Source organism: Heterodontus francisci, chromosome 5, assembly GCF_036365525.1.
Source record: "Heterodontus francisci isolate sHetFra1 chromosome 5, sHetFra1.hap1, whole genome shotgun sequence".
Classification (NCBI taxonomy): Eukaryota; Metazoa; Chordata; class Chondrichthyes; order Heterodontiformes; family Heterodontidae; genus Heterodontus; species Heterodontus francisci.
Genome location: NC_090375.1, coordinates 194,505,192 through 194,522,193, shown reverse-complemented (window position 1 = coordinate 194,522,193; position 17,002 = coordinate 194,505,192). Strand labels below are relative to the sequence as shown.

The 17,002-nt window shown below is 41.7% G+C and overlaps 1 protein-coding gene across 2 annotated transcripts in view; it reads left to right on the top strand.

The window, feature by feature from the left end:
• ano10a (anoctamin 10a) overlaps positions 1–17,002 on the top strand; it is a 139,330-nt gene that overhangs the window by 116,808 nt on the left and 5,520 nt on the right. For both annotated transcript variants that reach the window (XM_068032575.1, XM_068032576.1), the window contains exons 11-12: positions 572–700; positions 7,629–7,745. In XM_068032575.1, the coding sequence (XP_067888676.1) occupies positions 572–700; positions 7,629–7,745 (246 nt within the window). The remainder of the gene's footprint in view (positions 1–571; positions 701–7,628; positions 7,746–17,002) is intronic.

The following is a 17,002-nucleotide window of genomic DNA, read 5'->3' as shown; positions in this document are numbered from 1 at the left end:
GTGCAGTTGCTATTTTCTTTGACCCAAATTCAATACTATTTATGAAGAGAACTTCTAATATTCTGGGTTTGTAGGAGCTATAACATTGTGTAGCTTTCAATTTGGGATCGTAGTTGGGACAGTTCCCTGCAGCAACAAGCAATCTTTCTGTTCGGATTTCAAATTGTAAAAAAACTTTGTGTGATTTATTAGTTCCGTTTGAGTGCTTGATTAGGTTTTTAGTTAGTATTTTCCTGAAGTTTGTAAAAAAAAAAAAATTCTCCACGCGCAAAACTGATCAACCAAAACTGCAGAATTTTTGTCTAAGTATTTACGCCAACCTTGCATCTCCCCATTAAGTATAAAGGTGCATATCTGTACTAGATTCATGTTTTTAACTCTTGGTATAATCATGTGTGAGATTCATGTTTGGGCAAAACATTCTAATCCTCACAGAATATTTATTATTTTAAATATTTTGCTGACCGATTTTGGTCTGTGTTGTGACAAAGTAACTTGAATACATGTTTTTCTGATTTAATATTACAAGCTTGTATTGAGCAAAACTCTATGTACTTTTGTTTGTTTCTAGCTGGCCTTAGAAACTATGGGAGTTATCTCAGTGATGACCAATTGTGCACTGATTGGGTTATCGCCCCAAGTGAAGGGAATGTTTCAGGGAAATCGTATAGAGCTTGTCCTGTTAATTGTGGGTATTGAGGTAAGTTAAAAGTCTAATAGATGCAAATGTTTGAGATTGAATATCCATGATGTATTAACTGAAGAATTTCCCCCCCCCCCCCAATCCCTGCACCCCCATGTCAACATGTTTACTCTTGTAACATACTTGTGTAAGAATTAGTTGGCCTTCGCATTGAACAGTTGGCTCTATTTGATCTGCGTCAACTTGTCAGCAAGGTACAATACATTTGGTTTATGTATTAGATAAATTGTGTGCACCTGATCTGTTTCATTTGCAAAACTGATAAAGAAAAATTATACTTCAGATGCTGAGAGTTGTAGGTTTATAGAGAGCAAATTAAACAATATCAGTATGACTTTGATTAGTCATTTTGGGTAGGGGAACAACAATTGAAAATTAAACATATACTCATTTATTATGTACCAGACCTTCTAGATACACAGTGACTGGATTTTACTTACCAAATTACCAATTTACAGGGAATGGTAGCATAGTAATTATGTTAACAGGCCTGGACTAATGATCCAGAGACACGAGTTCAAATCCCACCATGACAACTGAAGAATTTAAATTCAGTTAATTAAATCTGTATTATATGGAAAAAAAAACCTAGCATTGATAATGGTAACCCTGAAACTGTCAGATTATTGTAAAAACTCATCTGGTTACTAATGTTCTTTCGGGAAGGAACTCTACCATCCTTAACCGGTCTGGCCCTTATGCGTCTCTAGACTAAAAGCAATGTGGTTGACTGTTAACCGCCCTGTGAAATGGCCTAGCAAAGCAATCAGTTGTAAAGAAATGAGCAATAAATGCACGCCTTGACGGCGATGCCCACATCCTCTGAGTGAGTAAAAAAGTCAGAAGAGGATGAAATACCAGTGCATATTCCAACCTGAAATAAGTCAAGGGGTGAAACTTAGTGGAATTAATGGGTTTTTTTTTAAACAGTAATGGAGATAATAATGGGGCCCAAGCTTTCTAGGACCTGATGGTTTCCACCCAAGGGCATTAAAGGAAGTAAATGGAGAAATCGCAAATGGGTTGTTCGTAATTTTCCAAAGCCCTGTGGATTCGGGAATTGTGCTTTTGGATTGGAAAATTGTAAATGTCGCTTGATTATTTAAGACAGGTGAGAGGGAGAAAACTAGAGTAGCTAGAGACCTGTCAGTTTTACATCAGTTGCAGACAGGTTACTGGAATCTGCCACCAAGGACTGAGTGACTAAGCTAAGCAGTTGGATGGATATGTGCTGATCAGAGAGTAAGAATACATTTGTGAAAAATAGATAATATCTAACTCATCTAAAATTTTTGAGGGTGCCACTAATAAGGTGGCAGTGGCTGCTGTTTATATAGATTTCCAGAAGGCATTTGATCAGGTTTCGCACAAGAGATTATTAGGAAAAATGAGAGTCCATGGAATTGGAGGCAGCCTTATTAATATGGTTTGGAAAAGGGGTGTATATTCTGATCGGCAGCGTAAGTTTTTTATGGATGGGAACAGCAAGTCACAAAGGGACATAGACAGATTAAGTGAGTGGGCAAAACTGGCATGTGGAGTTTAATGTGGAGGTCATCCATTTTGGATGCAAGGAGGACAAATTGGAATATTTTCTTAATGGTGAAAAGCTAAGATGTGGCGGAGAAAAGGGATTCAGGTTTCCATGTGCATAAATCACTAAAAACTAGCGCACAAGTAGGAGAAGTAATCGAGAAGGTTAATGGATTTTTTTTCCCTCAAGGAATTGGGAGTGCTATAGGGAGCAAGATCTGCTTCAGTTGCACAGAGCCTTGGTCAGACTGTGTCTGGATTACTGTGTTCAGTTCTGGAAACTGCACCTCCACTTTTGCAGGGGGCCATAGTCACTTGGGAAATGGTGATGTAGTGGTAATGTCACTGAACAAGTAATCCAGAGGCCCAGGTGTATGTCCTTGGGGACGTGGGTTCAAATCCCACCATGGCAGCTGGTGGAATTTAAATTCAATTAATTAATAAAATCTGGAATTGAAAGCTAGTCTCAGTAATGGTGCCCTGAAACTATGATCGATTTGTTGTAAAAACCCATCTGTCAACCTTACCTGATCTGGCCTATATGTGACTCCAGGCCCACCGCAATATGGTTGACTCTTATCTGCCCTTTGAAATGGCCTAACAAGTCACTCAGTTGTCATGGGCAATTAGGGATGGCAACAAATGCTGGCGTTGCCAGTGATGCCCATCCCATGAAGGAATAAAAAAAAACTAATAAATCTAATAGGGAATTCGGGAGAAAGGTCTTTACCCAGAGAGTGGTTAGAATGCAGAACCACAAAGAGTATTTGAGGCAACATGTATAGATGCTGTTAAGGGGAAACTAGATAAGCACAAGAGGGAGAAGGGAATGGAAGGATATGCTAATAAGGTGAGAAGTGTGGGAGGAGGCTCCTGTAGAGCGTCAACAGCAGCATAGACCAGTTGGGCTGAATGGCCTGTTTCTGTGCTGTAAATTCTATGTAATATTGACCTTTTTGAGTACAGTGCAAATTAATTAGAATGATACCAGGACTTAAAGGGTTAAAATATGAGGATAAATTGCATAAACTTGGGTTATAATCCCTTTAGAAGATTTAAGAGTAATCTAATTGAGTAATTAAAAATAACAAGATTCGGTAGATGAGATAAGGAAAGCCAGTTCCTCTACTGGGGAAATCCAGAATAAGGGAGCATAATCTTAAGAGTTAGAACTTAGGGCTATTCAAGACTGCAATCAGGAAGCACTTCTTCACATAAATGGTAGTGAAATCTGGAACACTCTTCCTCCAAAAGGCTCTGGATACTGGGGGTCGACTTAAATTTTTGAGAATGAGATTGACAGGTTTTTATTAGGTGAGCTTATCAATGGATATGCATCAAAGGCGAGCAAATGGAGTTGAGGTACAGATCAGCTGCGATCTAACTGAAGGGTGGAACAGGCTTGAGGGGCTGAATGGCTGCCTTCTATTCCCTCATAATCATCATCCTCCTCCTCCCTGGACACAGCCTGGCTGAACAAAAGTGTTCACAACCTCAGATGAGACATTAAATAGGTGGACATAAAAGGTCCCATGGTATTTTTCAAAAAAGAATTAGCAGGGGAGTTCTCCCCAGTGTCCAGGCCAATATTTATCCCTCAGCCAACATCACAAAAACAGATTATTCTGTCATTAGTCTTTCTACTATTTGTGGGAGCTTGTGCAGAAATTAGCTGCCATATTTGCCTACATTACAACAGTAACGATACTTCAAAAGTGTTTAATTGGTTATAAAGCACTTTGGGGTGTCTTGGAGTCACAAAAGGCACTATAGGAATGCAACTTCTTTCACATTAAATAGATCTGAATCTTAGTACCATTGAGCATACTGGGATCTCCACTGTGATCTGATATAGTACTAGATTTTTAAAAAACACAATTTAGTCAGATACAATCAATCCCTCTGCCCCATTTGTAATAATTTTTGTTATTGTTTACTCAGTAGCATATTAACTCCAGCAGAGGGTGTAGTGGGACCACAACAATAAAACATTAATGAACCAATGCACCTAATGGCAAGTGCAGCCCGGTTTCCTAATAGACAGCACAATGTCCTTCACTCAGCTGCTGAATGGTTAGAACTCTAAGTCTAACAGTTTTGTCTTAAAAATCCATGTAAGGGCAATCGCAATAAAAATTAAATTGTGGCTCTGAAGGTGCCAGTTGGCTAACTATGTCTTAGCAAATGCAGTTGGGACACAGATAAAGTGAGTGGGCAACATGATGGCAGATGGCGTATAATGTAGGGAAGTGTGAAGTTATTCACTTTGGTCGTAAGAATAGAGAAGCAGAATATTTTCAAAAAGGTGTGAAATTTGTAAGTGTTGATGCTCAAAGAGACTTGGGTGTGCTTGTACAAGGAACGCAGAAATTTAGCGTGCAGGTACAGCAAGCAGTTAGGCAGGCAAATGGCATGTAGGCCTTTATTGCAAGCTAATTGGAATACAGGAATAAAGAAGTCTTGCTGCAATTGTACAGGTTTTGGTGAAACCACATCTGGAACACTGTGCAGTTTTGGTCTCCACATTTAAGAAAGGATATACTTGCATTGGAGGCGGTACAGCAAAGATTCACTAGATTGGTTCTTGGGATGAGGGGGTTGTCCTATGACGAGAGGCTGAGTAAATTGGACCTGTATTCTCTGGAGTTTAGAAGAATGAGAGGTGATCTCATTGAAACATACAAGATTCTGAAGGGGTTGGATAGGTAGACACTGAGATCGTTTCCCCTGGCTGGGGAATCTAAGACATGGGGGCACAGTCTCAGGATAAGGGGATGACCATTTAGGACTGAGATGAGGAGAAATTTCTTCACTCAAAGGGTTGTGAATCTTTGAAATTCTCTACCCCAAAGGGTTGTGGGTGCTCCATCATTGAATACAATTAAGGCCGGGATAGAGAGATCTTTGGTGTCTCGGGGAATCGAGGGATATGGGGAGCAGGCGGGAAAATGGAGTTGAAGCCCAAGATCAGCCACGGCAGATGGCGGAACAGGTGAGATGGGCCATATGGTTTACTCCTGCTCCTATATCTCGTGTTCTTGTCTTCATGGAAATAAACAACACTTCTACATTTTTTTCTTTGACTATTCCAGCGCATTCCAGGTTGGCCTCCCACATTCTACCCTCTGTAAACTTGAGTCATCCAAAACTCTGCTGCCTGTGTTTTAACCCACACCAATTTCTGTTTTCCCCCATCACCCCTGTGTTTGCTGACCTACATTGGCTCCCAGTTAAGCATTGCCTCAATTTTAAAATTCTCATCCTTATTTTCAAATCCCTCTATGCCCTCGTCCCTCCCCATCTCTGTAACCTCCTTCAGCCCTACAATCCTCCAAGATATCTGAGCTCCTCTTATTCTGATCTCTTGTGCATCCTTGATTTGTAATCACTCTCCCATTGGCGGAAGTGCCTTCTGCTGCCTGGGCCCTAAACCTCTCCGCCTGTCTCTTCTCACTTTCCTCCTTTTAAGATGCTCCTTAAAACCTATCTCTGGTCACCTGTCCTAATATCTCCGTATGTGGCTTGGTTTCATATTTTGTGTTATGCCGCTGGAAAGTCCCTTGGGATGTTTTATTACATTAAAGGTGCTACACAAATGCTAGTTGTTGATGATGTGTCATTGGAATTTGGAGACACGAGTGAAACTTTATGCTTTTTGACAGATTGACCTCCTTTTAAAAAAAAAAGCTTGCTGATTTTTTTTTCTTTTTAAATTCCATGTGGAAAGTAAATACAGTAGCCAAAAACTGCTGTAGTTATCACTGTTCATAGATCGTGTTCTTGTAGCCAGGAGAACAGGGTCCATCATAACTTACATATTTTAGGAATCCTTCAAGGTGCTGAAAGCATTTTGAAAGCCCAATGTTTATTCAACAAGCACAGAAATATCTTTCTGATCTGAGGCAACAGAAGCTCCTTTATTATGAGAACCTTTTGATATGAGGAGAAACTGCAGATCCTTCCATTAGAGCAAAAGGTCAAGAGGAGGTCTAACAGATATGCTCAAAGTTATGATAAAGTAAATGGGGGAAAACTATTAGGATAGATTTTAAATCAATAGGACAGATTAGGAGAATTTTATTTTAAGCAGAGAGTAGTTGGGCCACAGAATGCCCCACTAGGAGGATCGGTGAAAGCAGAATCCATGATGGTTTGTGCAGGGAAGTGGCTAAATATTTGTAAAAGAAAAATTGAAACACTAAGAAAATGTCGAGGGACCCAGTGGAATGGGAGGGAGACCAGTCAGTCCTTTGACTTTGTTCCGCCTTTCAGTCAGATCATTGGCAGATCTGTACCTTGAATCTCTCTCTTTTTACCTGCCTTTGGCCCACATCCCTTGATACCCTTACTCAACAAAAATCTATCAGTCTCGGTCTTGAAAATTTTGATTAACTCCCAGCGACCATAGCCTTTGCGGGGGAGCTGGGGGTGCGGGGGAAGTGATGACGGTTTCAAATTTCCATTACCCTTTGGCAGAAAGATCTCTTCCTGATTTTGCGCCTGAAGAGCCTAGCTTTAATTTTAAGATTATTCCCCCTTGTTCTGGATTCATCCCACCAGAGGGACTAGTTTCTCAGTAAGATGTCAAACGGACAGTACTTCAGTGGAAGACATTGGTATTTAATTGTAAAGGTACATGAAAGAAATCCACTTGGGTAATATAGATTTAATTTCAGGGTGAGCTCCAGTGTATTGATATTTGTGGAAACTTGCTCCAGGAGTTAACCGATATGAAAGTGTGGAGAGGAGAGAAGGAAGTTTCTTATAGTTTAGGGTCCTATTTGCACAGAATTTACAGCATAGAAACAAGCCATTTGGCCCAACTGGTCTATGCTCCACATGAGCCTCCTCCCACCCTCCTTTTCACCCTATCAACATATCCTTCTATTCCTTTCTCCCTCATGTACTTATCTAACTTCCCCTTAAATGCATCTATGCTATTCATCTTAACCACTCCACATTCTAGCCACTTTCTGGGTAAAGAGGTTTTGCCTGAATTCCTGCTAAGATTTATTGGTGATTATCTCATTTATGGTCCCTAGTTTTGGACTTTGCCACAAGTGAAACATCTTCTCTATGCCTACCCTATCAAACCCCTTCACAATGTTAAAGATGTCTATTGGATCACATTGGGAAAGTATAATTGGTTAACTATGCATGTTGGAAATATTGGATCGTCAGGTGTTGGTGCCCCACCCTCCAGATGGCAGATACATCTCTCAAATGTTGTAACTGATGTATCAATAAAGTATTTCCTCCAAGTTGGACATTATGGGAGATGTTGTAGTATGCAATATGCACACAATTTTATGTAAAATTTAAAATAATTGAGTTATTTCCATTATAGATGATGTGATGTTGGATAATATATTCTCTGTTTTATGTTCTGCAGCATATCCTGTTGGCGCTGAAATTTATCCTGGCATTTGCCATCTCTGATGTACCACGTGATATTCGTAATAAAGTAGCCAGGCTGGAATTCGAATCTATAGAGGCCCTCAAACAAAAGGTAGAAAGTGGACGCTTGTTTACGATAGCTGATAAGTTAGAAATTTAAGATGTGAAAAGTAATTCATTCTCATGAATTTCTAAACCCTGGACGTGTGAGACATTTTAAGAGAATTCCTGCCTTTTTTTTTTGCAACCTCTTTCTACCATATACCAGTGGCTATCTAGAACCTTTTTTTTTTGATAGAGCACTGATACTTAACTTTGTGTGTGCAATTTAACTGAATGACTGGTTTGGTTCGCCATAGTACAGTAGAAAAAGATTGAATTTATTAAAATATTGAGAATATTTTGACTTGCCCAAATATATCTGATGAGCCTTTAATTTTTGTGCTATTATTATTTTACTGCTTGTTGGGGTCAGTTGATTAGCAAGCTACACATATACACAGTAGATTTATAATATGTAAAAGAAAACTGCTAATTTTTAAAATATCATTAAGAAACGAAAATTTGCATTTTCCATAGCATCTCTCACTCCATTAGGATGTCCCGAAGCGCCTTACAGCAGATGAAGTATTTTTTTGAAGTGTATTCCCTGTTTTAATGTAGGAAATGTGACTGCTGATTTGCACACAGGAAGCTCCCAGAAATGGCAATGAGATAATGATCAGATAATCTGTTTTTGTGATGTTGGTTGAGGAGCCAGGTGGTGGTGGTCGTGATCTGTGTTACGTGGATTAAGATTGATGTGGTCCTTGAAAAAGGTTTATGCAACCAAATTGAATTTCACAAACAACTCATGCCACTGATGTGAACACTTACTGCCCAGGGTCAGAATTTGAAAGAACCTGGAAGCTGAGAGCAAACTTCAGTTTCGTAGCATCCAAAACATTATTGATCTTATACATATCTTAGAAAAAGAAAATGTTGGCCAACAGCATCTGATTTACAGCATAGAAATAGACCACTCTGCCCAACACATCCGCGCTGGTGTTTATGCTTTACATAAGCCTCCTCCCACCCTTCAACTTACTGTATCAACATATCCTTCGATTCCTTTCCCCTCATGTGTTAATCTAGCTTCCCTTTAAATGCATCAATACTATTTGCTTCAACTGCTCCATGTGCTAGCAAATTCCACATTCTCACCACTCTCTGTGTAAAGAAGCTTCTCCTGAATCCCCTATTGGATTTGTTAGTGACTGCCTTGTACTTACAGGCCCTAGTTCTCATCTCCCCCACAACTGGTAACATCTTCTCTACTCTACCCGATCAAACGCTTTCAAAATCTTAGACTTCTGTTAGATCATCGTTCAGCCTTCTCTTATTTTAAAGAGTCCCAGCCTTATTCGCCAGAGGATTTATAAAATAGGGCCTTGCTTGACTGCTTGCTTTCAACATTGAACATGAGAGAAGAATGTTCTGTAAGTGAATAATATCTAAATAGCTGTTAGTTTTCAGTTCATATTTTTGTGCAAATCTAATACTGAATGGATCCACTCAGTGAGGGGCTGAGCTGACATTCCACAGGATCTATTTTAGTTTCTTGTGCTTTGCATTCAGTCATTCTCTATCAAAGCTGGCAGAAGTAGGTCATCTGTTTATTGCTTTCAGCATAAAGTCAGAGCTACACAGCACCACCTGTGGTTGAAGTGATGTTTATTATCTCTGTTAATTCTGTTACACAAAAGCAATCTTGCTAAAAAAAAAGGGAGAAAACGATTTGTCATATCCTTTTGATGTTGCAACTGTCTGTCATTTTGCATGAAGTTTTATCTTTCCTTTAGTAAAATGCCATTTCCAACCTCAAATTATTCCCTACCCCGCGTCCTGTTTGATCAGAATGCACAAAGATAAATGAATTTCAATGCTCGAATTCGATGGCTAGACAGCCTTTTGGAAATATTGACATTTTATCACTTGGGCTATTAAGAAATTGGAGTTTCTGTATTGAATCTCCCTTAAAACAGTAGTTCTCAAACTTCTTTATTTGAAGGACACCTTTTCAAACGGATTAGTATTCACAGACTTCACCCATCTATATTATAATACATATAATATTCATACGTTAAAGTGCTGGATATAAAGAGTGTTTTAGTAATGCTTTTATGAAAGCAGGTATTTACTTAGATATCAGTGAGATGGGTGTGCCTATTTCTCACTGCAGACTCTGCCTATCCTTGTTTGACAATGACTCTCGTAAATCATTCTACACTTCCATTCGGGACCTGAACTTGTATTTTGGTGCCTTTCTTTGAATTTCAATCTGTCATACTTAAATATTTAAAAACAAACTCCCTCTATTGAACTCAGCCGAGCCCAACACCAGCCTTGGCAACTGTAGCTTTACCTGGCGATATACCTGCTGCTCTCAGCACCCTTCCCTTCTGAGGCAAGACAGCCAGCCCACTCTGTGGCTACATTCAGCTCTCAGATTGCACCAATTGCTCCTCCGACCACCGTTCATTTGCTTGCTCTTGACCATGGACATCCACCTTCCACCACGATCATTGCACCCTGGGCAGTCGCCCACACCCAAGGCTGACCCTGTTTGGTGAGCACTTCTGCAGCATTTTGTGGACACCCTGCAAAGTCTCTACAGACCCCAGTTTGCACACCACTCCCTCAATACACAGTTCGTGGAGGCTTCTCCTCGAAGAAAATTAAGTTGTAATATTTTTTGGAGACATCCTTGATTGACCTTTAACCAATTCTTGCAAGCATTACCCACAGTATTAGAAAGACTGATTAATGAGGCACAGCTCCTCACGGCAACTGCAACAGTTTATTCAGGTCTTGGGATGGAAGTACATTTTTTCCTACTGCCAATTAAAGAATGCAACGGCTGAGCTTTGGGCTGTCATTGTATAGTCATAAGCTGTTAACTATTTGGGAACAGGATTAAAAGGTACAGTGTGAACTATAGACTGGAAAGGACTAAATACAGCAGTTGAAAATGACTTCTTGTCTGAAGCATTTTTAAGACTTACTTTCGACATTCGATGCTTTTTAAATGCAAGTATTAATTACTTATAAACGAAGCCCTGGCCACTGGCACAGCAAAACAACTCCTAATTTTGTTTCTCTCTCTGGTGGCAGTTCTGAGAAAACAGATACTCATTTAAAAGGTATTTGTAAATGAACAGGACCAAGCCTTTTAATTTAAATCCCGCTGCACGGATATATGGAGATTAAAAATAGCACAAAGCTGCATATCTCCTGTGACCTTTAAGTCGGAGGCATGCCATTTTATTTCACCTGGGGAATTCTAGTGCGGCACAATGTATTATTACATGTTACTAGCAGATCAATTTTTATACATTTTTTGGGATGTGAGCATTGCTTGCAAGGCCAGTATTTATTGCCCATCCCTAATTGTCCTTGAGAAGGTGGTGGTGAGCCACCTTGAACTGCTGCAGTCCATGTGGTGTAGGTATGCTCACGGTGCTGTTAGGAAGGAAGTTCCAGGATTTTGACCCAGTGACGGTGAAGGAACAGTGATATAGTTCAAGTCAGGATGGTTTGTGGCCTTCAGGGGAACTTGCAGGTCGTCGTGTTCCCAGGCATCAGCTGCCCTTGTCCTTCTAGGTGATAGAGGTCGTGGGTTTGGAAGTTGCTGTCTAAGGAGCCTTGGTGAGTTGCTGTAGTGCATCTTGTAGATGCTACACACTGCTGCCACTGTGTGTCGGTGGTGGAGGGAGTGAATGTTTAAGATGATGGATGGGGTGTTGAACAAGTGGGCTGCTTTGTCCTGGATGGTGTTGAGCTTCTTGAGTGTGGGTGGAACTGCACCCATGCAGGCAAGTGGAGAGTATTCCATCACACACCTGACTTGTGCCTTGTAGATGGTGGACAGGCTTTGGGGAGTCAGGAGGTGAGTTACTGACTGCAGTATTCCCAGCCTCTGACCTGCTCTTGTAGCCACAGTATTGATGTTGCTGGTCCAGTTAAGTTTCTGGTTAGTGTTAATGCCAAGGTGTTGATGGCGGCTGTGGAAATGAAAATTGTGATGTGTGACGGTCAAAATGTTAGAGTAAGTGTGATCAACTGTGACTGGCTCACTAATGCCCTTCAGGGAAGGGAACCTGCTATCCATACGGTCTGGCTGACACAAGACTCCACTAATCCAGTAAACTTAACTACTTATGCTACTGTAGCTGTAATATCTGGGCACTTAGAGACCTGAGCACAGGAATCTTGGCTGACACTTCGGTGTAGTATTGAGGGAGTGCTGCACAGTCTGAAGTGCTGTCTTTTGCATGAACATACGAATTAGGAACAAGAGTAGGCCACTGGGTTCTTCGAGCCTCCTCTGCCATTCAATATGTTCATGGCTGAATTGGTTACTGCACATTTCCACCTATCCCCGATAACCTTCCACCCCCTACCTCTACCTCTGCCTTAATAACATTCAAAGACTCTGCTTCCACTACCTTTTGAGGAAGAGAATTCCTAAGACACTCAACCCTCTGAGCGAAAAGAATTTCTCCTCATCTCTGTCTTAAATGGGTGACCCCTTATTTTTAAACAGTGACCCCTAGTTCTAGATTCTCCCATAAGGGAGATGTTGAGCATAAGCCCTGCCTGCTTGGGTTGGTGTAAAAGATGTCATGACACTATTCAAAGTAGAGTAAGAGTGCTCTTCATGGTGTCCTGGACAATATTTATTCCTCAATCAGTATCACAAAATTTTCATTTTGCTGTTTGTGGGATCTTGCTGTGTGCAAGTTGGCTGCCGCACTTCCTACGTTACAATAGTGACTTCTCTTCATACAGTACTTCATTGACTGTAAAACGCAATGGGATGTCCTGAGGTTGTGAAAAGCTCTATAAAAATACAAATCTTTTATATAAAAAAAAATTCTTTGTGAATTAAACTTGACAATGTTTACCATCCAATTTTTTTTTCTTGTAGCTGCATCCTAACATCATTAATTTTGAATTTTCTCAAACCCCATTGGCTTTGTCAGCCCAAGCCCACTATGACCTTGGGGAATCTGTTAGTGTGTGTAATGCATCCAGTGCATATATTAAAAAAAAAAATCAGATTTTTGTCTTTTTGGAAAAAAAGACCAGCAGTAATAGCTTTCAGTTTGTTGTAAAAATCCAACTAATGTCGTTTAGGAAAGGAAACCTGCCATCCTTACCTGATCAGGGCCTACATGTGGCTCCAGCCCCCACACCAGTTGATTCTTACTGCCCTCTGAAGTGGCCTCGCTTCAAGAAGGTGGCCCATCATCTCCCTCTTAGGCAACCAATAAATGGTAGCCTGCTAGCAATGCCAACATTCCGAGAACAAATTTAAATGCTGCTCTGTGCCTGGCTGCCGGCCTCCCCCGACCTGTCCCACTCCCCTGGCCCCCTCCCCCACCCCCGCCATCCCCCCCCAGCACTCTGCCTCCCTGCCTCTCTCTGCTGCCCTCCCCCTCTCCCTCTTGTGCTCGCCTGCGCCCCCTGTCTGCCTCTCTCTAAATATGCACTAGACCCAAGAAATGTAATTGTATGAGTCAGTTTGGCCACCAGGTTACACGTGGAGCTACATCTGCTGGAGAGGTTTCAGTTTTGTTGGAGGGTCCCACTAGCTGCATTCCCAAACAGACATCTAACAGCCCATTTTCCTCTCTCTTCCATCCCCCCATCTCTTTCTTCCCACCCTCCCCACCCCCCACCAAGCGAGCATCCAGGATTGGGCAGCTGACCAAAATATGCTGAAAAGATGACCACGAGCTCACCATAGACATTTTAGGGGTTTTTTTTTTGTTTATGGAAAGTGTAAAGCCGCAAACCCAAGGTGTTTTGCACTCTTGGATACAGCTGTCAGAATGTATTGTCCCACAGGAGTGAATTAAAATTGCAGCTGTTATCTGTCCCAGGGTATTGCTGTCACTTAGAAACTACTTACATTGTTGAAAAGGCTGAATGAATGAAAGGCTCCAAATTGCCTTGTCGCTGATTTCTTTAATGACCCTTGTGAAGTGAATGTGCAGCTTCCAGCCCAATCTGAGCTATTACAAACAAAGCCCTTTGACATGTTAGTGCACTATCTGTAGAAGGCTAGTTCATATCGTTTGAACAAAACTAAGCAGCAGGTGAATCTATATTTTACCAAATATATTCAAGGGAATAGTCACAGTGACAAGTGCAGTTGTACCATTCCCATAGGGATTGATTATTCAATGAGTGAGCTTGGTTATACCTGCTGCTGTTTTAGTTTGACAAGAAGATCAGTATTGACTGATCTTCCAACTAGCGAGACATAATTTTCAAACTGTGAAGATACGATTTATTCACAACATCACAACTTTTTTTTAATTAAGACTTTTTAATAAGCTGCGGAGGCAAACATGACACATAGCTCAGTCATACAGGATGGAGCTTAAAATAGGCGAACAGTGCGTTTCCTCACTTTTAGAGAGACTGTATATAAACTCTGTGGGGTGAATTTTCACTGTTCCTGCTGGGTGTTAGTGAATCAGCCTCCTGTTTTACTCCCTGACCGATATTGGTTTCCAGGTGGGGTGTAAATCAGGCACCTGATCTATTAGCCTCTGTTATACACCCAACAGTAAAACTGGAAATTCACCCCTCCAATGTTAAATCTTCAGGTCGCTCTCTCGAATGGTTTTATTTTATTTTTTAAAGTCCCTTTTTGATTCTGTTCAGGGTGAGATGCCCAATGCTGGAAAGTAATATTTTTATTCATCTCCTACCTATAGCTTTGAAAATCTGCCCACTTAGTCCATTCCTTCGCACATTCCCCATTCACACTTTCAAGTATTTATCTATTTTTCTTTTTAAAAGCTGTTGTAGATTCTGCATTTTTAAAATTTATTCATTCGTGGTTTTTGGCCGTCAATGGCAAGGTCAGCAATTATAGCCTTGCCCTGAACTGAGTGGCTTGCTGGGCTATTTCAGAGGGCAGTTAAGAGTCAACCACATTGCTGTGGGTCTGGAGACACATGTAGGCCAGACCAGGTAAGGACAGCAGATTTCCTTCTCTTAAGGACTTTAGTGAACCAGATGGGTTTTATGACAATCCAGTAGTTACAGGTTCACCATTATTAACACTAGCTTTTTATTCCAGATTTGTTTAATTAACTGAATTTAAATTCCCTGTCTGTTGTGGGAATTTTTCCAAACTCGTGTCTCTGGATCATTAGCCCAGGCCTCTGGATTACTAGTCCAGTAACACAAGCACTCTGCTACCTTTCCCTATTTTGATTCTCCATCCATCAGTGTTTCTGGTATGGCATTCCATTAGTTCTCTGCATCAAAACAATCCTTCTGATCTCTCCCTTCAATCATGCTGATTTTAAATTTAATCCCTATGGTTACTGACTCAGTTCCCTATTGTTTCTCCCTATTTACCTTATCAAAAACTTGCATAATTTCTATGCTTAAACTTTTTAAAGCTAATGATATACTGCAAAATGGTTTACAAGGTTACTGGGTTAGAGGTAGTATCTGGTGTTCAGCAGTACCAAAGGAGCAGCTGGGGTTTGGTAGCACTGAGGGGGCGGGGTTCTGAGGGTTGACAGCATTGGGAGTGGGCAGAGATCCTAAAGATTAACAGCACTGGGGGTGTCCTTGGGTTTGACAGTATTAGGTGGAGAAGGGTGTCTTGGGGTTTGACGGTATTGGGTGGGAAAGGGTGTCTTGGGGTTTGACGGTATTGGGTGGGGAAGGGTGTCTTGAAGTTTGACGGTATTGGGTGGGGAAGGGTGTATTGTGGTTTGACGGTATTGGGTGGGGAAGGGTGTCTTGGGGTTTGACGGTATTGGGTGGGGAAGGGTGTATTGTGGTTTGACGGTATTGGGTGGAGAAGGGTGTCTTGGGGTTTGACGGTATTGGGTGGGGAAGGGTGTCTTGGGGTTTGACGGTATTGGGTGGGGAAGGGTGTCTTGGGGTTTGACGGTATTGGGTGGGGAAGGGTGTCTTGGGGTTTGACGGTATTGGGTGGAGAAGGGTGTCTTGGGGTTTGACGGTATTGGGTGGGGAAGGGTGTTTTGGGGTTTGACGGTATTGGGTGGGGAAGGGTGTCTTGGGGTTTGACGGTATTGGGTGGAGAAGGGTGTCTTGGGGTTTGACGGTATTGGGTGGAGAAGGGTGTCTTGGGGTTTGACGGTATTGGGTGGGGAAGGGTGTATTGTGGTTTGACGGTATTGGGTGGGGAAGGGTGTTTTGGGGTTTGACGGTATTGGGTGGGGAAGGGTGTCTTGGGGTTTGACGGTATTGGGTGGAGAAGGGTGTCTTGGGGTTTGACGGTATTGGGTGGGGAAGGGTGTTTTGGGGTTTGACGGTATTGGGTGGGGAAGGGTGTCTTGGGGTTTGACGGTATTGGGTGGAGAAGGGTGTCTTGGGGTTTGACGGTATTGGGTGGGGAAGGGTGTATTGTGGTTTGACGGTATTGGGTGGGGAAGGGTGTATTGTGGTTTGACGGTATTGGGTGGGGTAGGGGGGCAATGTTGAAGTTCAGCATCACGAGGAAGAGGAGACTCTGGAGTGGAGTCTGGGGGTTTGGTTCACTGGGTTTCTGAGGTCGGTCACCAGTGGAAGGGAACAGAGTGTGACCGGGTTTATAGGGGTTAGGGTCCTGGAGCTAGCTGCATTGCCTTGAATCTTTCTAATAGAGCTCTGACAGATATTGCATTAATTGTTTTCGATTGATTCCTGGAATAATGCAGTTTTCCTTGTATCAGCAAATATCACAGCTGCACGATCAAATGTACAGATTCCATTTCCAATGTTCCTGCATTTCTGGAATGAGTACATGGCTAGGTTAATAATTCATTATTATTTTCTGTCAGCAATCGTAGGGAATGGTCTCTCTTCCTGACAAACATTTCTTGAATTACACACCCCCAAAAAAATTAATTTCCTAAAACTTTACATAGTGACAGGAGGAGGCCATTCAGCCCCTCAAGTCTTTTTATATATTAGTTTGTGGGATGTGGGTGTCACTGGCTTGGCCAGCATTTATTGCCCATTCCTATTTGCCCTTGATCTGAGTGGTCTTGCTGGGCCATTTCAGAGGCCATTTTTAAGAGTCAACCACATTGCTGTGGGTCTGGAGTCGCATGTAGACAGCAGATTTCCTTCCTTAAAGGACATTCGCGAACAAGGTGGATTTTCATGGTCACCAGTAGACTAGATTTTAATTCCAGATTTATTAACTGAATTCAAATTTCACCTTCTGCCGTGGTAGGATTTGAACCCATGTTCCCAGAGCACTAGCCTGGGCTCTGGACCACTACGTCACCGCCTCCCCAGTCATATTTAATTGGATCATGGCTTGTAATCCTTAATACCCTTCCC